A 24,004-nucleotide genomic window follows, 5' to 3' on the forward strand; every position below is an offset into this window, starting at 1 on the left:
ACATGTCAAGCCCCTAGATAGGTTGACTTCATGTGTGCCTGAAGCCTATTGGTTGGCCACCCAAGGGTCCAATGATAATTTATACGATTTAATTAATTGTTTTTACATTTATCGAGCCCTCTCTCTCAAAGGGGAAAGGGAACACTTGTCCCAAGGCTACCCTTGTTGCTTGGTATGACTCTTGCTTGTGATTGGCTAGGCCTGAAGGGGTCCAATGAGCTTCAAGCATGAGTTACAAGGGGGAGTTGACCAAAGCAAGTAGGGGGCCTGCTTAGGGGGTATACTCTCCCACCCACACTCAAACACACTTTCATTGTGTGAAATGCAAAGTGCAAGAGCTCCCTCTCCTTCTCCAAGCAAGTAGAGAGGTTGAGAGCCTACACCAACACTCTTGGCTATGGAATGCAAATCCAACCAAGATGTCAAAATAATGTTGAGATTGTTGTTCCGATGTCAAAATCTCTCTCTCTCTCTCTCTCTCTCTCTCTCTCTCTCTCTCTCTCTCTCTCTCTCTCTCTCTCTCTCTCTCTCTCTCTCTCTCTCTCTCTCTCTCTCTCTCTCTCTCTCTGTGTGTGTGTGTGTGTGTGTGTGTGTGTGTGTGTGTGTGTGTGTGTGTGTGTGTGTGTGTCTACAATGGAGAAGAGTCAAATTGATTGTGCACACTATGCTTACTGCAAGAGTGCGCAGCTTTTGGTCACATCCAAACTTGCTTCCCTCACATTTTTAGCCATGACTTAGACCTACTATCCTCTCGAGTCTCCTAGCCACAATATCCTGTTTTATGACTCCAACTTGTGGCCAATTGTGTTGAGTGATGAAGCCCCCCCCCCCCCCAAATTAAACGACATTTACAGGGCCGATGGGGAGTCTTCACTAAGCAGTTCCATAAGGGAGAGTTCTTCTTCTTCTTCTTCTTCTTCTCTCTCTCTCTCTCTCTATATATATATATATAGATAGATATATAGATATATACACACACAAAAAAATGTATATACACACACACACACACACACACATATATATATAAACACACACAAAAAAAAATGAGGTGCCACAAAAACTGATGCAGCCGCAACCAAAGCATGCCAAAAACATTTCCATAGCCAAAGGAAATAAGGGCACAATTGAAATTCTTCCAATTTTTGGGTCATAACTTGAAGTGTGGTGGTATTTACTCTAAAACTTGTAATATTTCATCGATTTTTCTTTACTGTAGACTCAAAATCTAGCCAAGATATATATCTCTATAAAATGAGGTGCCACAAAAGCTCATGCAGCCGCAACCAAAGCATGCAAAAACATTTCCCTAGCCAAAGGAAATAAGGGCACAGTTGAAATTCTTCCAATTTTTGGTTCATAACTTGAAGTATGGTGGTATTTACTCTAAAGCTTGTTATGTTTCATCGATTTTCTTCACTATAGACTCAAATCTAGCCAAGATTTTGCACACATTGGTTGCAACTCTCTCTCTCTCTCTCTCTCTCTCTCTCTCTCTCTCTGTGTGTGTGTGTGTGTGTGTGTGTGTGTGTGTGTGTGTGTGTGTGTGTGTGTGTGTGTGTGTGTGTGTGTGTGTGTGTGTGTGTGAGAGACAAAGTCTGGTTGTATGCAAAGATTGCATGTGGAACAGGATACATGGGGGTGTATTGTCCTAGGTTGTAGCTCATGTTTATAGTTGAATATCGAGCAAATCCACCAAATTTCATCAAATAGACTGTGTGGCACAGACAACATCCCATTTTTGTAGTCGGAATCTATTAGCCTTGAAATGTTTAGTTTCTTTAATAAAACTTAGCTTCATATCAAGTTTTCAAGACCTCAAGATCCTGGTACAAGAATTCTCTCTCTCTCTCTCTCTCTCTCTCTCTCTCTCTCTCTCTCTCTCTCACACACACACACACACACACAATAATGGCGCATACACTCTATTAGATCCTGGTGCAAGAACTCTCTCTCTCTCTCTCTCTCTCTCTCTCTCTCTCTCTCTCTCTATCTATCTATCTATCAATCAATCTATCTATTATCTCTCTCAATAATGGCACATACACTCTATTAGATCCACCAACATAATTTGTATCAGTTTGGTCTCGTAGGTCATTTTGGCCTTTTGAATCCATTTAACATAACATTTCATTTCATTTCATCTCTCTCTCTCTCTCTCTCTCTCTCTCTCTCTCTCTCTCTCTCTCTCTCTCTCTCTCTTTAATGGCCCTGACACTATTAGATCCACCAACATTGTAACAATTTGGTCTCATAGGTCATTTTGGCCTTTTAAATCCGTTTAATTAATATAACATTTCATTTCATCATCATCTCTCTCTCTCTCTCTCTCTCTCTCTCTCTCTCTCTCTCTCTCTCTCTCTCTCTCTCTCTCTCTCTCATAACTCGCTCATTTGAACTCCGATTTAGGTGATCTATATCTTCAATCAAAGAGCACAAAGCCCTCTACGCATTGATGTAAAGACATAATTTTTCTGTGTAATGGAAGGCTTTGCTATAACAGCATCTCAGAACTAAAAAAACTGTCAAAACTTTTCGTTTTTGTTGCCAACTTGAAGGCAATGTCAAACAAAACTCGCAAGGGTGGAAAATCCACATTCTCCATGGAGAATGATGTAAAATCTCCAAGGAATTTTGATGCTAATCCAACCACATCGCCTACAACAACGGAAGCAATGATCATGGCTTACTTGATCTCATTACAGGAAACCGTCAACAAGCAAGGTGAAGAGTTGCGCGCACTTGCAATGGATAATGGCACTTTAAGAGTTCTTGTTGTGGAGAATGAGCAAATCAAGAAGGTTCTTGAAATGCAAACAACACGCTTGATGCATCTTGAGAATGAAGTTCAAAAATGTAAACGCTCTCTTGTTGACATGAATGTATTGAAAGAGTGCTTGAGCAAAGTTGAGAGTGATCATGTATCGACAGAGGAAACGATAGATACAATACGACATGATGTATGTGAGATGAGAAATGCATCCAAATCATGGCCTGATATATGTAAGGATAATGTGGTTTCTACATCTCCTATCACGCAAGCCATTGTCCAAGCAAAGAATGTAGAGAAAGAACATCATCATTCATGGAATCAAGGAGGAAAGCATGGAAACACCCCAATCTCTTGTGGGGGCAGTTGCTATTGGAGAGTTTTTTTCTACACACTTTGGCATGTCAGGAATCATGGCTTATGGTGCACATCGAGTTAAAAAACAAGGAATCCCTTGCTTGGGAGAAAGACCTATTGTATGTACCATGGCTGATGAGGTAAAGAGAAAGATCATCCTTGAGAATAGTTGGATCTACCTCAAAGGAACGGGTTGCAATGTATATGAGGATCGCACTCTTATGCAACAAAATGTACGTTGCAAAATATGTGAGGAAAGAAGCAAGAAGGTTAAGGTGTCATCTCAAGAAGAAAATCCACTTGAGGAGGATGAAAATCCACCCAACAAATAGGAACACATGATCTATGAGACCAACTCACGCTTGCGACTAAGCTTTTGGAATTGTAACGGGTATCAATGGAATGCGGGATTTGGCATTGATGAGCTTACCAATGACTCTGATGTGATACTTCTTGTCGAAACATGGGAGCATGATCTGCAACAAATTCTTGGATTTAACAAATACGATGTGCATTCTTTGATGTGGGCCACAAATGAAAAGCAACGAAGAGGCCAAGGAGGCGTAGCATGTATGACCAAAAAGGGTTTGAAAGATGTTTCCATTGTCAAAGAAGATAATTATAAACGCTACTTATGGCTGAAAATCAACCCACCAAATGGTCAAGTCATGTTTGTGGCTGGTTGCTACATTCCTCACTACGACTCCAGATTTTATGCTTGCTTGGATATGGAAAGAGATCAGCCCTTTGTTGAACTAAAGGAAGACATTGCTCATTACAAGGATCAAGGTAAAGTCATTGTCTTTGGAGACATGAATGCTCACACAAATACGTTACAACACGACACACAACAAGTCGACATACCGCATGTCTCAAGAAGAATGGATGACTCATACATGTATAATTGAAGTTCTAATGATGCAAAAGAACTGGATCACTATGGAAAGTCACTTCTACATATGTGCAATAGTACCGGAATGCTTATTGAAAATGGTGTATCTCTATGGCAAGCCACCAATGACTTTACATGTAGAAAGCACAATGGTGATAGCGTGATTGACTATATGTTGTTCTCGGAAGCTACTCTAGAATGCATACAAAGCTTTACACTTGGTGAATGGAATCCAGAATCGGATCATAGGATGTTATGTATTGACCTCAAGTGTGGTAAACGGCCCGAGCATGTAGCCTCCAATCATGATGTGAATCATTTGTACCTACATCTAGAATTCAAACGAGCACTTATATATACTGATATGGTGGACCAAATGTTAAGCATGATAGAGCATCAAGAGAGCCCAACATTAGAATTCAAGTGGAAAGTTTTCAAAGAAGTAATTTGCTCTTGTGCGAAGGAATGCTTTTCGGTGAAACACATGTCTTGCAAAAGGTCTAAGAAGGGTAGCACCAAGAAGAAATGGTTTGACATGGAATGTAGTCAAGCCCGAAAACACTTGCTAAGATTGGATGCAAGCAACGACAAGGAAGTTTACTTGGAATGTTCACACACACACAAAGCACTTGTTCAAAAGAAGAGGAGAAGGTGGGAAGTCAAAAAACAACTTCTTTTAGCACAACACAAAGCACATGCATGTGGCAAGTTTTGGCAAAATCTAAAAGGCAAGCGCATTGAGAGCTTTGGTGATTTGACTCTTGAGTATAAGTATATGCATTGCAAGAACCTCTATGAGCAACCCAATGTTGATAAGATGGAGTGTTGTAGCTCCATTCTGTTTATGTCTCCCTTCTTTACCATTGAAGATGTATGCCGCGCGCTTGAGAAACTTGCTACTCGCAAGGCAGGGGACCTTCAAGGTGTCAAGGCTGAAATGATTAAATGGACAAGCAAGAAAACACGACATTGGATATGTGATATGTTTAACCTTGCACTTCAGCATGGCATGCCTCATGATTGGAGTGCAAATTGGATCAAACCTTTGCACAAAGGAGGAGATGTAAACAATGTGAACAACTATCGCACTATAATGGTAAACATGTGCTTGGCCATTATAGTGAATGGGCTGAAAAGAATGGTAAACATGTGCTTGGCCACGCAGGTTTTCGAAAGCATCATAGCACTATTGATCACCTTGTCACTCTTCGAGTTCTTATGGAAGCGTTTCGATTGAAAGGAAAAAAGTTGTATTGTTGCTTTGTGGATTTCAAGAAAGCTTTTGACATGGTACCGTGAGGAAATCTTTGGAGACGTATGCAAAGCCTTCAAGTGCCGAGAGAATTTATGCATCAGTCTTTTGCATCTACCAAAAACTCATATGTCGAATTACGTATGGGAGATGGAATTTCAGAATTTTTTGCAAGCACCATTGGTGTCAAACAAGGATGCCCACTTTCGCCAACCCTCTTTGGGCTACTCATTGATGAATTGGAATGCATGGTTCTTGATTTTATGCAGCAAGAATGCATAGAAGAGGTTAAGATCAGAAATGCGGTGATCATGCTTTTGCTTTATGCCGATGATGTAGTGCTCTTGGCACATACCTTAGAAGATGCACAAAAGCTTATGAGTGTCTTGGAACACTTTTGCCTACATAGCGGGCTGATCGTGAATGGATCCAAAACAAGCTTATGCTTGTAAAGACCCTCAATGACAAAAATCCATGCATTGTATACAACAATGAGCAACTTGAAGTGGTAGATCACTTCAAGTACCTTGGTCTTGAGGTTCCATCCAATCATAAATGGAAGAATTTTGCAATGCGTCGCTTGGAAGCCGAAAAGAGGGCTTATTATGCATTTGAGAACATGTGCAATGCTGGAGAGATCGAGTGTTGGGCTCTCAAAAAGTACCTCTTTGACACATTGGTGACACCGGTGCTTCTTTATGGAGTGGAGGTGTGGGGTGGAAGCATCGGGAAGTCTACTTGGAAAGAGTTTGAGAATGTCCAAAAGCGTTTTCTCACCAACTTTCTCCAAGTCAAGACACAAACACCCTACATGCTCTTACTTCTTGAGTCCGGATTGCTTCCCATTGAGGTCTTGAGCATGCAAAGGGTTGTGGAGTACATGCTTAAGACACAATGTAGCCCTTTGCATCGACTTCCTAGAATCGCATATGAAGCAAGTCAAAAGGTCCAAAAGACATGCAAGAGCAAAATACTAAGTTCAGGGTGGATGCTTAACATCAAGAAATGGTTTGGAAGATGGGATGCATGTCACTTGGTCAAGGATGCGTCAATTGACTCCCAAGTTAATGAGGCCTTCTTACAACGCCAATGTATCATGGCTTGGGAGAAATCCGGAGGTTCTCGCTTCAGCCATTTCACCACACACGTTGCCCAAACTACAAATCTCTCTTCTTCTCCGAACGAGGTAATCGAACTCATCCCTACATCCTTGAGCCCATCCCGTTGAGTGCGATCCGCACCATTGCCTCCATTCGTCTTAGCTTCCATTCTCTACGTTGCGAGACAGGACGTTGGGGCACTAGCAAGGAGTCTCATCGACTTTGCACCTTATGCCCTCGTCAAGTGCGAGAGAGTGAGTACCACACACTACTTGAGTGCTCAGTTTTTGACCACATCAGGTCCTCTTTTCCCTATATATTCAGCCATGAGATCTCCCTACATACCTTCCTCTCCCAACCACGATGTGGACTCTCTATTGCGACGCTAATTTCAGCCATTTTTGAGCATATAGAGTCACTTATGACCTCCACTCACACCATGTGACATGTTCATTTGGTCCCATAGGTCATATTTGACCTCCGAGGACGATAATAGAATTATCTCTCTCTCTCTCTCTCTCTCTCTCTCTCTCTCTCTCTCTCTCTCTCTCTCTCTCTCTCTCTCTCTCTCTCTCTCTCTCTCTCAACAGTTTGGTCTCATAGGTCATTTTGGCATTTTAAATCCGTTTAATTAATATAACATTTCATTTCATCATCTCTCTCTCTCTCTCTCTCTCTCTCTCTCTCTCTCTCTCTCTCTCTCTCTCTCTCTCTCTCTCTCTCTCTCTCTCTCTCTCTCTGTGTATGTGTGCTATAAAGTGTGGACGTTTGGAGCTCTTTGGCAAAACGGCGAGCAAAAACATGTGCTTCTTGAATCTCCTCTCTTGTTGAGTTCATGACATCGTTGAAAACTCTCTTCTTTTGCACTTCAGTCCTTCTCCTCCTCTCACTTTCCCTTGATTATGACGTCTTGACTCTTGAGTTCCTCTCTAGACTCTCTCTCTCTCTCTCTCTCTCTCTCTCTCTCTCTCTCTCTCTCTCTCTCTCTCTCTCTCTCTCTCTCTCTCTCTCTCTCTCTCTCTCTCTCTCTCTCTCTCGTGCGCGACACAGGGCAGCCGCAAACCGTTTAGCGCCTTGAGGTAAGGGAGTGGCCCCCCAAGGGGGTTGAGGGGGGGATCCCCCCTTTGGCGGGTAGCTCTCTAACACCCCCCTCTACATACACACCCGCACCATGACAGGGAAGCAGAAGAAGACTTTTGCTGACATCCTGACACAACGAGATCGCATCCCTCCACCAATCATAAAACCAACAGGATGGGAATCTTACCTGCTACAAGAAATGAAGAAACTTCAGAATGAACTCAGTCTTGTCAAACAAGAGCTACAGAAGAAAGAGGAACACATAGCAGACCTTCAAACAAAAGTACAAGAATTGACAACAAAGCAAACAACAATGGAAGAATTCCCACCAAAGGTTGAAGAAGACCAATCTACAGCTAAGGTAACTCCACAAAGCTTTTCTGATGAAGTTTTGTCTGTTATTAAAGAAAAAGAGAGAGTGCAGAGCATAGAAAGACATATTCGAATTGGAGGTCTTCCCGATGGGTGGGACACGCAAAGGCATGAAGATGAACAAGATGAATCATAATATACTGTAGAGACAGATACACTGACTAAACGATTGTCTCGGGTGGTCCCCTTCATCGATTTGGGAGAGCCAATGCATGTGGAAGTCAAAGGGAAACAGGCAAAGGTTTTCTACTATGATATGAAAGAAAAGATAGCAGTCATGAAGCAGACAAGGTCATTAAAAGGTACATCCGTTTGGATATCAGATGAGTTGACACCTACCCAACTAAAGAACAGATCAGCAGAACTAGAAAAAGTAAGAGAAGCAATGAAAAAGGGGAAGTGGGCAGTCTATAGAGGAGGAAAATCCATCATTAGAGACTTTGTCAACAAATCATCACCTCAAGAACAGGAGACTAAAGAAACTTGATTGCACATCTTTCTTTTCTTTATATCTAGAAAGCATGGGTAATACATGTTGTAATGGTAAGCTCATGACCATGGAGCTCTGAGCTACTGAGGTGGTTTTATTTTATTTTCATTTTGCTATGATGGAAGACAATGTAACCAAAGATGTATTGTGATATGTCCTATAGGTCAGCTTTGGCCTCAACAGGACGTTAATATATCTTTCTCTCTCTCTCTCTCTCTCTCTCTCTCTCTCTCTCTCTCTCTCTCTCTCTCTCTCTCTCTCTCTCTCTCTCTCTCTCTCTCTCTCAAGAATGGCCCATACACTCTATTGAATCCACCAAAATAATTTGGTCTCGTAGGTCATTTTGGCCTTTTGAAGCCATTTAATATAACATTTTATTTCATCTCTCTCTCTCTCTCTCTCTCTCTCTCTCTCTCTCTCTCTCTCTCTCTCTCTCTCTCTCTCTCTCTCTCTCTCTCTCTCTCTCTCTCTCTCTCTCTCTCTCTCTCTCTCTCTCTCTCTCTCTCTCTCTAACATAGCAGCTCGCCGCGGCCTTCTCTGTCTCCCGTGGGCAAGGGGTTGCCCTATGGGAGGCCTTGAGCCATAGCCCCGCCCCTAAAGCCTGCCGCGACACTACTTACAGCAGCCGACTCGACTACTCACAGCAGCCGACTAGACAGACTGAGTTTTCTCAGTGCATTCCTGCGACCTAAAGCCTGCCACGACTCCGACCCTGTGACTCGTCGACCCTGCGACTCTACTCAGAGCAGCAGATTCAACAACCTACATACTGAGTTCTCAGTGCCTCAGCTGACAGGAATTCCCACGTTCTCAGTGTCTCAGCTGACAGCAGTTCCCACCCAGGAACAATTCCCACCCAGGAATGATGGTCAAAACCAGAGATTGCAAGAACAACGATGGCACATCCTCAACACCGAGAAAAACCCGCTCTTTCATGGCTACCCCCAAGGTAGACCCGCTCGACCGCCTCCAAGCCCAAGTCAAGGAGTTGAAGAATGAGAACGACGAACTCAAACTTCTTCTTGCTGCCCTCGAAGAGCGCCTCCAACTGCTCGAATCACAGAAGCTAGTGGACACTGACAGCATTCTAGCAAATGCCAAAGAAGCTGAGCGCACATTCACCCAGAATGTGGCTTCATTAGCCACCCAAATCCAAGCAAATGCTGCCACCATCCCCTTCAAAGTGGAGGAATGCCTACAAGAATGCCGTTGTCGGGAAGGCCTTGCGTCGACTGTACGCATCGGTGGATTGCCCTCCTCTTGGTGGGAGGAGAGTGATGACTTCCCTACTACCCTAACCAAGCTCAACAAGGCTATTGAACCAGTCAAGTTTGACATTCCCACCATCAAATTCGTCGATCGCGATCCCTGCACCAACCAAGGGAGCCTTGTTTTCAAGAACAAAGAGGACTGCATGACACTCTTAAAGCAAACACACCTTCTCAAGGGAACAACCATATGGATTAGCGAGGCTCTAACCCTAGCCCAACTCAAGATAAAGAAGCAAGAGCTGCAGAAGGTACGAGATGCACGAGCCGCAGGTAAGTACGCTGTCTATCGTGGTGGCAGAGCCATCATCGAGGAGTTTCGGACACAGAAACCCACCCGAAATCCCTCTCCTCCCCCTTAGCCACCTCCTACCCCCATAGGCAACATTTGTTGCAATTTTGTTGTATCACACCCCCTTAGCCCCTCTCCCCACATATCTATATGTATTACTGCAGACATTGTACCCTCTTAGATAGAGGAGCCTCTATTGTACACGTTCTCTTGGTCCCATAGGTCATATCTGACCTTCGAGGACGATAATGGAATCTATCTATCTATCTATCTCAACAATGGCCCTGACACTATTAGATCCACCAACATTGTAACACTTTGGTCTCATAGGTCATTTTGGCCTTTTAAATCGGTTTACTTAATATAACATTTCATTTCATCATCTCTCTCTCTCTCTCTCTCTCTCTCTCTCTCTCTCTCTCTCTCTCTCTCTCTCTCTCTCTCTCTCTCTCTCTCTCTGCTATGGAGTGTGCACGCCTGGAGCTCTTTGGCAAAATGGTGAGCAAAAGCATGCGCTTCTTGAATCTCCTCTCTTGTTGAGTTCATGACATCGTTGAAAACTCTCTTCTTCTACACTCCAGTCCTTCTCCTCCTATCTCTTTCCCTTGATTATGATGTCTTGACTCTTGAGTTCCTCTCTAGACTCTCTCTCTCTCTCTCTCTCTCTCTCTCTCTCTCTCTCACACACACACACACACACACACACACACACACACACACACACACACACACACACACACAATAAGCTAGCTGTAACATTTAATGGCCTAAAAACTTGTGTGTAGCGGAAATTAACATGAACATAGTGGGCATTTCATTAGAATAGATTCCTAATGAGAATTACAAGAGTGCTTGGGTGGAGAGAGCAACAAAAAGCATAACACCTAGTTAGATAGCATGAACAATACTTTCAAAAGAGAGAAAAATTAAGCTATTGACAACAGTTGAGGATCGGATTCGCATGGAGCCGGTCCCCCCTCCAAAAGGCTTTGTATTATGGTTTCTCCCCTCAAGAGAGACATTGTACAATACAATTCTTTGTGTTCCTTCAAGACTAGCTAGTGTAATGAAGATGAAAGCTTCATGCACTAAGCAAAACACTTGGCAAACACAACGTCAATTATCCCCGGTCTCATCCCCTACATGCTTGTGTGTGTGTGTGTGTGGCTTTCTCTCTCATCCCCTACATACAAGGCTCGCCCCCTCCCAAGTAGGGATTGCGAAGACTCTTTTGGTACACACACAAAGCATCCAATTCCCTTAAGGTTGACCTTTGGACACAACCTTTGAATTTTGGAACCTTAGCATTTTGGAAGTCTTAATGGGCTGAACCTTAGGGTCTTTTTAGCCCATTGTTGCACATGGCTCTTTTGCAGATGGCCCCCCCTTTGGATCCCTATTTTCCCTCCTTTGGATCCCTACTGTGGCCAGTCTGCTAGCTTAACCAATATTCTAGCTTTTTCTCCCTTGGCACTTCCCCATATTAAATGATCAGTTTAACATGAGAAAATCATTTAGGAGAATTAGATATTGATTATTATGACATTACCTCTCTCTTGAAATCATAGTCGTCTTTTTAGCCCATTGTTGCACATGGCTCTTTTGCAGATGGCCCCCCCTTTGGATCCCTACTGTGGCCGGTCTGCTAGCTTAACCAATATTCTAGCTTTTTCTCCCCTGGCACTTCCCCATATTAAATGATCAGTTTAACATGAGGAAATCATTTAGGAGAATTAGATATTGATTATTATGACATTACCTCTCTCTTGAAATCATAGTCGTCCTCGACTATGGTGTAGAGAAGATAAAGCATATTCATGAGTCCTTTTCTTAGCGGGTAGAGGATCCCTATGTTACCCTACGACATCATTCCACAATGGATGACTAGTCCATTTGGCGCTTGAGATCCTGAGGCTGCCGCAAGCATCTCTGCACATTAGTCCTATCAGTCTTCCATAGTAGAGTGAAAAACTCTACTTGGTGTTTGGGAGACGTCGTCTCCGCAAACTTGATCTAAGCATGCATACTACTTCATTTTTGTGCACAATAAAGAAAAGAGAGAGTCTTATAAGACAAAAAACTTTGTTCATTTTTTACATTTTCTTACTCTTGGGAAGCATTGTAAGCACTGACAAGGTTTAGGTTATCCTTTAATTGTATGCCTTGCATCCATCTAGCATCTTCAAAAGGATAATTCTTAAACTTAATAAGATATCGTCGGATAGTCTTACCGCCTCTTAATACCTTGTCTTCATGTCGGAGAATGGACTCAGGCTGCAGCACCTCCTCTTGGTCCTCGATCTCTGGTGGGTCTTCAATAGTTGGTTCTTGAGGTGGCTCTCCTTTGTAAGGCTTTAATAGGCTCACATGGAAAGCATTGTGTATGAGCCAATGATTGGGCAACTTGAGTTGATAGGCCATCTCGTTGATTGGCCTAAGAATCTGGAAGGGACAATAGTACCTTTTTGCTAGTTTAGCATAGTACTTTTGGTGGCCCGTAGGATTCTTGCCCGTCGTGTGCCTTAATCGAGCCTTGGGAAACTTTAATAAGACCCAATCATTTTCTTTAAAGGATTGGGCTCTTCTGCGCTTGTCAGCAGTAGCCTTTTGCCTTTGCTGTGAGATAGAGATAGCATCCTTAATCTTTTGAAAATATTCTTGTAGGTCTCGGCTATACTCATCTGCAGCGAAGATCTTCCCATGTACCTTAAGTAGCAAGGGACTTTTTGATCTTCCCTCAATTACCTTGAAAGGTGCTTTTCCCGTGGAAGTATGTACAGTGTTATTGTAAGCATACTCCACTAAGGGTAAGTACATCTCCCATTGGGATCTTTGATCTACTTCCATTACATAGGCTTTTCACTTTGGCCATCCGTTTGTGGATGATAGGCCGAAGAGAAGTCCCTAAATTCTCAAAGAGACCTTTCCAGAAATTACTGGTCATTCTAGGATCTCTATCCGACACTATGGACATTGGCAAGCCATGGTACTTGAAAATTTGTGAAATGAAGAGGGTTGCCATTTGATGGGCTTTGATAGTCTTTTTGACAGGTATAAAATGAGCTTGTTTACTGAACCTGTCTACTATCGTCCATATTCCCGTATTCCCATGGATAGACTTAGGCAATCCAAAGATAAAATCCATGGATATGCTCTCCCATGGTGAATTAGGGATTGGAAAAGGTTGAAGCAATCCAAGTTGCTTCCCTCTATCAAATTTTGTCTTTTGGCATACCACACATTTAGAAACATACTCTTGTATGTTCACTTTCATGGTAGGCCAATAGAAATATGTTTCAATTCCCTTTAGGGTAGACTGAATCCCTCTATGCCCCGCATAAGGTGGAGCATGAGATTCATACATTACTTTCTCACGTAGTGAGTTAGTAACGCATAGTCTATTGCCATAGAGAAGATAACCATCTTGTAAAGTAAATGGTTCTTGTTTCTTCCCTAATGCAAGGGCTGAAATCACATCTCTAAAATCGGGATCAATAGCGTACTCATCTATCATTGTAGATAGATCATTGTGAGTTGCTATGGAAACCGCATTCACTCTCGGTCATCTTGAGAGTGCATCGACTACTTGATTATGCTTGCCAGCAATGTGAGCAATATGAAAATGAAATTGCGAAAGGAAATTTGCCCACCTCATTTGTTTGTGGGAGAGCTTGGTCTGCGTCATGAAGTACTTAAGACTTTGATGATCCGTTCGCAGAATGAAAGGAGTCCCCAATAAATAGTGCTTCCATGAGTCTAAGGCATGTAGAACTGCAAGGAGTTCCTTTTCATATATGCCTAGAGCTTGCTCAACAGGGTCGAGCCTTCGACTCGCATAGCCTATGGCATGCCCTTCTTGAAGCAAAACAGCTCCAAGACAATCACCACAAGCATCACATTGGACCTCAAATGGTTTTGAGAGATCCGGTAGTGTAAGCACAGGTTGAGAGATAAGCTTTTCTTTAAGCTTTTTGAAAGCATAGTTCTCCTTAGTAGACCATGTATACCTAACGCTTTTCTTTGTTAGGTCATGTAATGGTCCCGCAATTTGTGAGAACTTTTCTATGAAGCGTCTATAGTATGCACACATACGTATAAAGCTTCTTAGTTCATGAAGATTCCTTGGTTTAGGCCATCCTTTTATTACCTCTAACTTTGATGGATCCATTTGGATGCCATCTTGAGAGATAATGTGACCTAAATACTGAATCTCTTGCAAAAAAAAGTCACTTTTCTTTTGATTAACATAAAGTTTATTCTCTCTTAAAACTTGAAATATTACCTGGAGGTGTTGCTTGTGTTCGTCTAATGAATTAGAATAGATGATAATATCATCAAAGAACACTCCAGTGAAGGTTCGATGACGCCTGAACAGCTTCTCCATCAAGCGGTTGAATGTGGCTGGTGCATTGGTCAAGCCAAAAGGCATGACAATATATTCATAAAGACCAAATGTGGTGCGAAATGCGGTCTTTACAATGTCTTGATCAACTATCCTTATTTGATGATAGCCACTTTTTAGGTCAATCCTACTGAAGTAGGTCGATCCTTGTAGCTTATCAAATAGGTCTTCTACCCGTGGAACGGGAAACCTATTCTTGATAGTGATCCTATTTAGTGCTCTATAGTGGACACACATACGATATGTGCCGTCTTTCTTTTGCACTAATAGCACCGGTGAGCAAAATGGAGATGAGCTAGGCCTAACCATGCCCTTCTCAACTAACTCATGCACTTGCCGCATAATCTCCTCTTGTTGAGCTTGAGAAACTCTATAAGGAGGTTTGTTAGGCGGTGAACTTCCTGGAAGAAGTTCAATTGCATGGTCATCATTACCTCGTTTAGGAGGTAGCTCACAAGGGATGTCGTCAATAAAAACATCTTGAAACCCCTTGAGAAAATTGGATAACTCTAATTCCTTTTGGTTGCTTTTATTTTCTTTTGCTAAAGCATTAGGTTCATTTTGAGAATCTTTAACAAAAATCATGTCACGGAAATAGAGGTCTTTATTGACTTGTTGAAAGCTGGTGTATTTACAATGGGGATAGTGTTACCCATTTCCTTAGCATCTATATACATGTCTTTTTCCCTGAACTTAAAGGATATTCTTCTTTCAGGAAATTTAACATTGGCAGCCAGGCGGTCAAACCATGGTGCCCCTAGGATTACATCCTCATGCTTGAGAGGAGAGATAAAGAAGTCCTCTTTGTCCACATAGCCTTGGACATGAAGCCTCAATTTCCCGATTAAGGGAGTGACTGAAGCTTCTTGCCCCTTGAAGGCACTGTCTGCGGGTAGGACATCTCCCATCTCGTAAGCTTGTATGCCTAGCTTGGTGGCCAACTCTATAGATATAAAATTGTGAGTAGAACCAAGGTCAAAGAGAATAAAAGCATCATGTTCTCTTACCTTTCCCCAAGCATGGCATAGAGGAGATCCTTTGTGATGAGTTTGGTGAGTCTCCTCCTCTTGGATTTCAACCAAGGAAGCTCTAGGAGGATCTTGACGGTTGTTCTTTTGGGGACAAGCGCGGTACGCATGCCCTTGTTCGTCGCACTTGAAACACCGGTTAATGATTCCGAAGTTGGTTTTTGGGAGGCAATTTAGCCAATTTGGGGTATTTTCCACATTCTTTAACGAGTGAAAATGTGGGCTATCCTTTAAAAAAAAACACTAAAATGCTAGTAAACTCATGAAATCTTGTAAATTTGAAGGATAAGGGTGCAGTAAAAAAATCCACTCTAATGATATAATGCTGAAATGGGTTTCCTTCTTGGGGTAAAGGAAGTGAAATCCACCACCAAGAGCGACTCCATACAAAGTCCACAAGTTTGTAATGTGCATGTCATCTATTAAAGCAGGTGTGATCATATTGGGGAAGGTAAGTTTTGCAGAGATGTTAACATTTTGTGGTTCGACCAACGATGAAAATGTTATTCTTCTCCTATTCTAAGTTAGATCTCCTCACATGTATATCACAAGAAGATTTAGAAATTTTCTCATGTAAGAAAACAGAGTCTTTTCCAGTGTTTTTCATACAATGAATAACATCATGAGCTTATGCTCGAGAGGCACCGCATACCTAGCTAGGTACGATTGGGGGCAGGGGATTGCCCCCCCCCCCACGGGGCCGGTGGTGGGGGGGGCGGCGGTCCCCTGCCCCCAATCGTACCTAGCTAGGTATGCAATGCCTCCCTCACAAAAGCTCATGATGTTGAGGTAAGTCACAGTGTGGGAATTATTGTGAGAATTTGTCCAAAACTTCTTGTGTATAGGAAGCTATGAAGGCCTCCTTACTTACCTATCCTACACAGAGAACCTAAACGAGATTTTTAAGCATTCTCTTTGTGCAAAGTATGCCCCTCTTTCTTTCATTATGCACACCCACAATAGATTCTCTAAACCTTCACACACTTCATCTCTTTCTCTCTAATCTCTTCCATGCGTCAGTTTGTAGGATATGTTAATCAACTAGTAATCTCAAGTTGACAATGTGATTGTTTTGCCTAGGGCTCTCCCACCCAACTTGTGAGATTGTAATAGACATTGTGAGCTATGGCTCTCACGTGTGCAAACTCTTGAAGTAACAACTCTTCCACATTACGTTGGAGATATAGTGTATATTTTTTTGTAGCAGTAGGAGCATTACTCGCATGATACAAAGCACGCCCGTGCGCACCATCCTAATCATTGGGCTGCATTCGTAACCATGATGCGAGTCACGACGATCGAATGCTCAACCAACCAAGCTAGCCCCTTTAGACAAGAGATATTGTGTATGTTAACGAGAATCATTGTTCCTCTCATGCACACACCTTATGAACATATATTTAATTGCTCTCTATCTATAGAAAAAGGATGGGAGATGTTGTAACTTGTGCTCACATATCTTGATTTGTAGTGTAAAAATTCTCATGTGCTGTAAAATGAAAGCTAAACGTCTTAGTTACAATCTCATTGGACCTTAATTGTCAAAGTCAAAATTTGGGGATTATAGATAATAGTTATGGAAGGCAGTGTAGATCTTGGATTTCTTCACAAATCTGTTCTATAACCAATGAAGGGATGGAAGGGGAGCTTCAGTTTTAAGTGGCAGAGGATCTCAACCATGGGATCAATGGCTCTTGTACAAAATCAAAGGCACTCGTAGATCTCGGTCGTTGATGGATAAAAATTGAACTCAAAATTTCGAGTTTATTTTTTATGGTGGGGTCCAAAAAAATTAAACTCGAAATTTTCAGTTTAGTTTTTATGTCGAAATCTATTGTTTAAAGTTTAAGTTTATAAAGAAACACATCTATTTCAAAAAAACACACGCGGACGTGTGGTTAAGACCCCAAACTCTCAAGTTAGTGGTGAGGGTTCAAATCCCTGCTGTGGGGAAGTCCGCGTGCATCCTGAGATTAGGCCCCACTTGGCCGGTAAAACCTAAACTCAAGACCCCGAGTTTAGTTTTAGCATATTGATTGTCCATATTGATCTTTCACTTGGAACCATTGATCCCATGGTTGGGACCCCATAACACTTAAAGGGGAGGGAAGAGGAGGGACAAACTGGACTACAAGGCACTTGCCTTTGCCTCATGATGCTATCCGTAGTGCCTATGGCGACCATAGTAAAAGGGCAACTAAAATTTGGTGGCGGCTCCATAGGTCACGGATGAGATTGAAGGCTGCCCTCTCAAGAAAAGAAAGTGCCAAGCTTCTCACCATTTCAATCAAAAAATTTAATTTATAAGGAGTTTGAAGAACTTTTGACATTCTTATAAAAGGACTAATCACCAATCATGAACAACATAGCACTAACTAAAAAAAATTTAAAGACTGGGGGATTTAGTCAAATGCAGCTATATAGGGCTATTCTTAGTGGGGAGTCTAGTTGTTAAAGTGTCATTGGCTTGAATGTGTTAGTGTCATTGGTGTGTCCAAAGGACCTAGTTTGGTTGTTTGAGCATTTAACTTTGGTGACGAGGGCCATCGATTCAAATGAAGTCAAGTGATTCATTGGCATTCACGAACGTACTTTGTCACTTCGCACGAGAGTTGTGCAATTTGCACAAAAAAAAATGCCATTGGTGAAAGGATTAACAAGGTTGGTCGTATAAGCCAACACTAATTGTAGGAGATTGTGTGAATAAATCCGCCATAGTCGGAGAAAGGATTCCAGTAATAGTGTAAAACAAGTTTGTTTTGTGAACATGTGGCGCATATGACTTTAACCGAGGGTGTTGAAAAGCGCCCTAGCAAACAAGTTGCTATGACCATGCGAATCGAGCCATGGAGTAGTATCCTTTTGGAACTTGGCAATAGGGAAGTGGCCATGTTCCTTTAGAGTTGAGCTTTCTTTCTTTGAATTCTTTTGGGGTGTGCTTTTTGAGGTCCCAAGAACTGCTCAACACCCCATGGTCCAGCGACATGTGAAGTGGTGCAAAGTAGTGCCTTTTGTGGGAGTGGGAATTTGCTTTTTGGCTCCTGGGCATTTGGACACACACACAGACCTACACATAAACATTATTAATGGGTGGATTTCGTTGCTAACACCCCTCTTATTAAACTCCTCCTTTTGATAGGGCTTTTTCCACCTCCCCTTTCTCTCCCAAAGCTCTTGGCAGGCTCGTCACGGCTGCACAAACGGCCTTCAAGCTTCGAGGAGCCAGGTTATATCTTTTCTATTCCGCCTGCTTCGTGGGCTGCTCCTCCTCCCTCGTCATTCTTTCTTCTAGGGTTCTTGAGGCTGCTTTGCCATCCTCTGAAGTGCTCAATTCGCCATGTCCATTGCCCCACTCCCTACGCTTACCTGCCGCTCCTGAGCTTTGATTCACCATTGGGCTCCGACCATATTGATCCACGAGCTTAAATCTTTCTGTGTTTGCTCCTGCCATTTTCGCCCAATTCGAATTGGCCATGGCGTCCGGCGATAAAACCGTTGCTTTGGTTTCCTTCGCTTTGTAGCCTTCGCTGTGGCCATGGCTGTAGCTTTGGCTATGGCTATGGTTGAATAATTGAGTCTTCTCCGCTCCTTTATGCACAGCTTCATCGTTCTGGAATTGTTCTGCAAGGTGTGGCTTCTCCCTGGAAAGGTCAACTGCGACAATGCGTGACGGTCAAGGGTGTCTGCTTCCGGTGCTACACAGCCCTTTGGCTCCCCTTGTTTTGGAGGAGAACCCCATTGGTTCGGCATCATGGGTGCTACCCCAGATTTGCAGAGCAGAGGTTATATCTCAGCTCCCAGAGGTATTGTCTTCTTCTCTTTCACCTGTGAATTCAGGACAGAACTCTGTGCCTGGCAAGAGAAAGAGGCTGCACAAGTGTAAAGATGCCATGGGAGGGCCTGGCTATGGTGGTGCCAGGATTATTCGGAAAGATTTTGGAAATGAATGTGGAAAAGGCCTTTTCAACAAAGCTTCTTTATGCCCAGAGGGGCATCTCTGTCTGCAAACGGAGTTAGGAGTTGATTCACATGCAGGTGTGAAGGAGGTTCCAGATTGGGAGACTTCGAAAGTACAAGCAGAGGACAAGAAAGCGCGCAGGGCGAATGGAGATTGTGATGATTATACCTCATATTTACCTGGTCTTGATGAAGAAGTTGCTCTGCGCTGCCTCGCACATGTCTCCCTTTCAGATCACCACACACTAGCTTTGGTTGCTCAAAGATACCGCAGGCTTGTCAGAAGCTCGTTACTTTTCGAGCTTCGCCGTACTTACAAGGTTGTGGAGCAGTGGGTTTGCATATATACCAGTGGTGATAATGGGTGGACTGCCTTCGACCCGAAGCAGAACGTCTGGAGAAGTTTGCCTCCTGCAAACGTGGATCCACTCTTCAGTCTCTCAGATCGTGAGTCTCTCTCTGCGGGCACCCACCTTCTTTGGCTTGGTCGTGAGGTCTTTGACTTTGCATGCTACAAATACGACCTCATCACGAATAACTGGGAGAGAGGGCCTCCTATGGTAAATTCTAGATGCCTCTTTGCTTCTGCTAGTTGTGGAGAGTTTGCATTTGTTGCAGGTGGTTTCAAGGTTGGTGGTGATGTAACTATTGGGTCGACTAGTTCTATTCTGAATACCGCGGAGAGATATGATGCTAAATCAGGAAAATGGGAGTCATTACCCTGCATGGAGACCCCAAGGCAGAAGTGCTCTGGTGTTTTTATGGATGGCAAGTTCTATGTCATCGGGGGAAAGGATAAAGATCACAACATTCTTACAAGTGGTGAAGTATATGATCCTGCCAGCAAAACTTGGAAGACTATCCCCAACATGTATGTACCTCCAGAAACAGCTCCCTCCTTTGAGCCTTCCCCTCCTCTTGTCGCCGTTGCAAACAATGAGTTGTATGCTATTGAGAGCTCTTCTAATCTGCTCAAAGGCTATGTTAAAAGTAGCAATAGCTGGAAGGTACTAGGTCCTGTCCCTGTGAGGACTGATGTTTGCAATGGGTGGGGCCTTGCATTCAAAGCTCTTGGTGACGAACTCTTTGTGATTGGTAGTTATGAAACTCCCTCTTATCGAACACCCAGTTCGGGGGTGGCTGTGTTTTCATGGAAGCCTCGTCTTGATGCTATCGCCCCTGAATGGCAATTAGGTGCTCCACCCCCAGAGTGGAAAATGGTCAATTTTCTTCTTTTAAAGGACAAAATGGGAATTATTTCACTCATACAAAGCCAGCATTGCAATTCATGCTCTGTACTTTATTAAACTCTTGGTTGCATGCCCCTTTGTTGGCAAGTCTATGGTAATTTCTTTGGCAGCAGATAATCTAGGTAGGATATTTTTATCCTGTAAAATGAATGTTCCAAGCAATGAGCAATCCATCAGATTATTTACTCCATGGCATCATATCATCTTGGTACGTTATTTGTCAGGGTGCTACTTCACTTTACCTTGGGTTGCGCCTGCGCGACGTTGTCTAGTTTTCTCCATGATTGGTCATCAACAACTGCAGGACGGTAAGGGTAGATCTTAAGCTCATATTCAGATGCTGATCCTCAGTATCTATGTGGGTATTGTTTGGACTTCAATTTTTGTGTTTGTAGGATTGCAGCCTGCCTGTCTGCACTTCCCTACTGCTTTCATTGTCTCATCTTCGGTTCTTGTCTCACGTTTGATGAGGGTGAAGTAGCTTTACTCTTGTGGGGGGGGGGGGGGGGGGGGGGGGGGGGGGGAGGGGACATGCAGCACGTTCGAGCCCCTGTTGGGTCAGAAAGCAAGGGGGGTCCACCACAGTCTTGTCGTCTTCTTTGCTGCTTCCTCATCGCCTGTAAAACCACCCCACCCCCCACCCCCACACACACCGTATCCCCCTTTTCTCTTCACCACATTCAGGACGGTGGAGCTCGTACTGTGAGCTCTGAAACCTCTGTGCTGCTTTCTCCCTTGCATCATGCTGGTAGCCCCCCTCCCTCTATATATATATATATATATATATATATGGATTAGCTGGATTAGCACCCCCTAGGTAGCTTAGCTACTTTCCATTTCATGTATTGAATGAATCCCTACTTCAGCAATCTCTTCGGAGTTGGGAGAGGATTGGTTCAGAAGCATTGTACTTTCTTCTTGTTTCTATATGCCAAGATGTATCTCATCATTTGTCCTAAAGGTCAAGCTTCCTCTAAAGGTCGTCAATAGAGTCTCTCTCTCTCTCTCTCTCTCTCTCTCTCTCTCTCTCTCTCTCTCTCTCTCTTGTCACGTGTATGGAATCTTTGGAACCTTAATATGGCATACGTGTGTGTGAATATAATTGTGTGCAGTCTTTCCCTATCAGCTTTGTCTATACTCTTCTAGGTAATTTTTCCACAATTAGATTCTACTAATTTTAGTGTTTCTATCAAAACACACAAAATTTCACCGTGCAAATTCTTCCAAAATTGAGCAAAAGAGAGATTTGGGGGAGAGAAGGGGGGTGGATTTAAAGAGAAGATATTGTTTGCAACAAGAAAAGGCAAGAGAGCTAGAGATTGTATTGAAATTTTGCCAACGAGTCAGGACCTCCATGGATCTGCTCTTTGAAAGGTTATGATGGCAAGTGAGCTCCTAAAGGAGGCATGCCACCAGGAAGCTCGGCATTAGAAGGTTTAAAGAATAAACACAAGTGAAAAAGGAGTATTTTTATATCCGAGGTGCATCTCCAAGCTCTCAATTTATTCTTATTTGCCTCTCCATGGCCTTTTCCATCTACAGCTTCCTCCACTACATCTTCCTTGCTAACGTCTTTGCCAAGATCACTAAGCTCCCCATGGAATCAACTCTTTTCCTCGCAAGCCCTCAACCTCTCCTTCCTCCACCTCTTCAAGTCTCCACTATATAAAGCAGCTAAGCTTTCATACCTCCTTCCATCCTTTTTGCCTTCTTGCACCTCATATCTCCATTTTGCTTCTATGTATCACCATTTGCAAGCTTACATCAAGCTTTTCATGCCTTTTTCTTTCTTCACTCTCCCATCCTTTTTGTTTTGTTGGCTTTGGATCATATTATTGTGTATTCATTGCAAGGACAAGCTCAATTTCCCACATGAGGCCCAAAGAGAAGATTGAACAAGATGTTTGCCATAATATGTAGAAATGGCACTAGCCTTGACATGTGGCTATTAAAAGTTTTCACCTACCCGGTGGGATGGGACACAAGGTAATTTGAACCACCATTTGAAAGTGGGCTCTTCATTTAAAAGGCCCCAAGGAGTAGTGATTGTTTAGCTATTGTTGTGCAATATGCCTCTTCAATATGTAAGATATGATTAAGACAAACTTGAAGGGCCTTTCCAACTAAGTTGAGTACCATCAATGGTCATTAAGTGCATGTTTTGATTAGCTTGGGCTATGCTTCTATGTAGAAAGTTTTAAAGAGCTTTAGATTATGTGTAGACATATTTCTATTAAGCTTGTAGCAACCCCTCAAATATGACCCCACCAAAGCTTTACAAAGTAGAATCTTTTACTATTTGTAGTCATACATAATGCTCATTGTCGAGAGTGGCTTACCATGTTATGATTGGCTATGATAAGCGGTGAACTAAGATCAACTAGCTGTCTCGGCACAATTGGAGTCCTAAAGGGAGATGAAGATGTTTTGTTTGTCTTGGAAATGTTAAGCCAAAGGCAAAAGGAAGAGCGCACAAGAGGACAAAGTCAAAGGAAATCTTGACAGAGATAGAGATGACAAAGATTGAACTCTACAGATTGGCATGGCACACGTGGCAGCGGCCACAGTGGCCATGATGCCAACTTTCTAATCAGGTGGTCGTTGCCACAACATGCTTCTACGAGAGAGAGGCTTGTGAGCGGCAAAGAGGGGCAAAAGGAGCTCTCTACAAAAGATTTGAACCCATGTATTGGAGTTCAAGTTATTTGTGTTTGAACCTGTGGGTCAGAGCTCAAGGCACATCATCTGGCAAGGAACCAATGCGACATATACAAACACAATGGATGTGTGCACCAATCTATTGTTGTTCCAGATTATGGACATAATGTGTTCTAGAAGTTCATTGTCTAGGAATTTTTGAACGTTATGTGTTCACAATTCAAGAATGGGGACTCTTGGGTGTAGTATGGTCTACATTTCAATTTTCCGTGAGGCAACCGATGCTCAAGATGGCATTCTTCTTAGGTAGAAAGTTGGTGGAAGCATAAGCGAGGTGTATCGAGTGGAGTGTACAACTACTAGGGTGTCCATGGCAGCTTCTACATCAACTTGGTCTTCCTGCATATGTCCACTATGAATTGCAAAGAGGGTGTTAAAGTTATAGCTTCTCAAGTGAATAGCTCAATGTGATCCCAATATTTATTTTGGCTTTAGGTATTTATTCTACTTATTTGTCAAAGTCTTGGGTAGGGCAATCTACTGATCAGAGTACTTAAGCGCCCCTAGGCTAGTATAGAAGCAACACCAAGCCCCCATTGTATCTTAACTAATTCATTGCCTAGTTTGTTGGTTCAATGGTACATCTCTCTCTCTCTCTCTCTCTCTCTCTCTCTCTCTCTCTCTTATTCTCCCCATTTCTCTACGCTTCCGCATCGTTTTATTAGGCACCCACTTCCATCCATCCATGAGATGAGATTGCTATGGTGTACTTGAGGATGTAGTGGTCCATAAACTCCAAAATACCCTTGAAGGCATCATAGTTAATCTTGATAGTGTTA

General features: G+C 42.9%; 2 protein-coding genes across 2 annotated transcripts; both read left to right on the plus strand.

The window, feature by feature from the left end:
• The first annotated feature begins 7,539 nt into the window (after positions 1–7,539).
• LOC147465889 (uncharacterized) lies at positions 7,540–8,307 on the plus strand. The gene is made up of 2 exons (XM_086501696.1): positions 7,540–7,782; positions 7,969–8,307. Exons 1-2 carry the CDS (start codon positions 7,540–7,542, stop codon positions 8,305–8,307), a joined length of 582 nt encoding a protein of 193 aa, XP_086357822.1.
• Positions 8,308–18,567: 10,260 nt separating this feature from the next.
• LOC147465890 (F-box/kelch-repeat protein At5g60570-like) lies at positions 18,568–20,692 on the plus strand. The gene has a single exon (XM_086522551.1). It carries the CDS (start codon positions 18,963–18,965, stop codon positions 20,562–20,564), a length of 1,602 nt encoding a protein of 533 aa, XP_086378677.1. The 5' UTR covers positions 18,568–18,962; the 3' UTR covers positions 20,565–20,692.
• Positions 20,693–24,004: the final 3,312 nt, after the last annotated feature.

Source organism: Adiantum capillus-veneris, chromosome 1 (genome assembly GCF_014529385.1).
Source record: "Adiantum capillus-veneris isolate H3 chromosome 1, ASM1452938v2, whole genome shotgun sequence".
Taxonomy (NCBI): Eukaryota; Viridiplantae; Streptophyta; class Polypodiopsida; order Polypodiales; family Pteridaceae; genus Adiantum; species Adiantum capillus-veneris.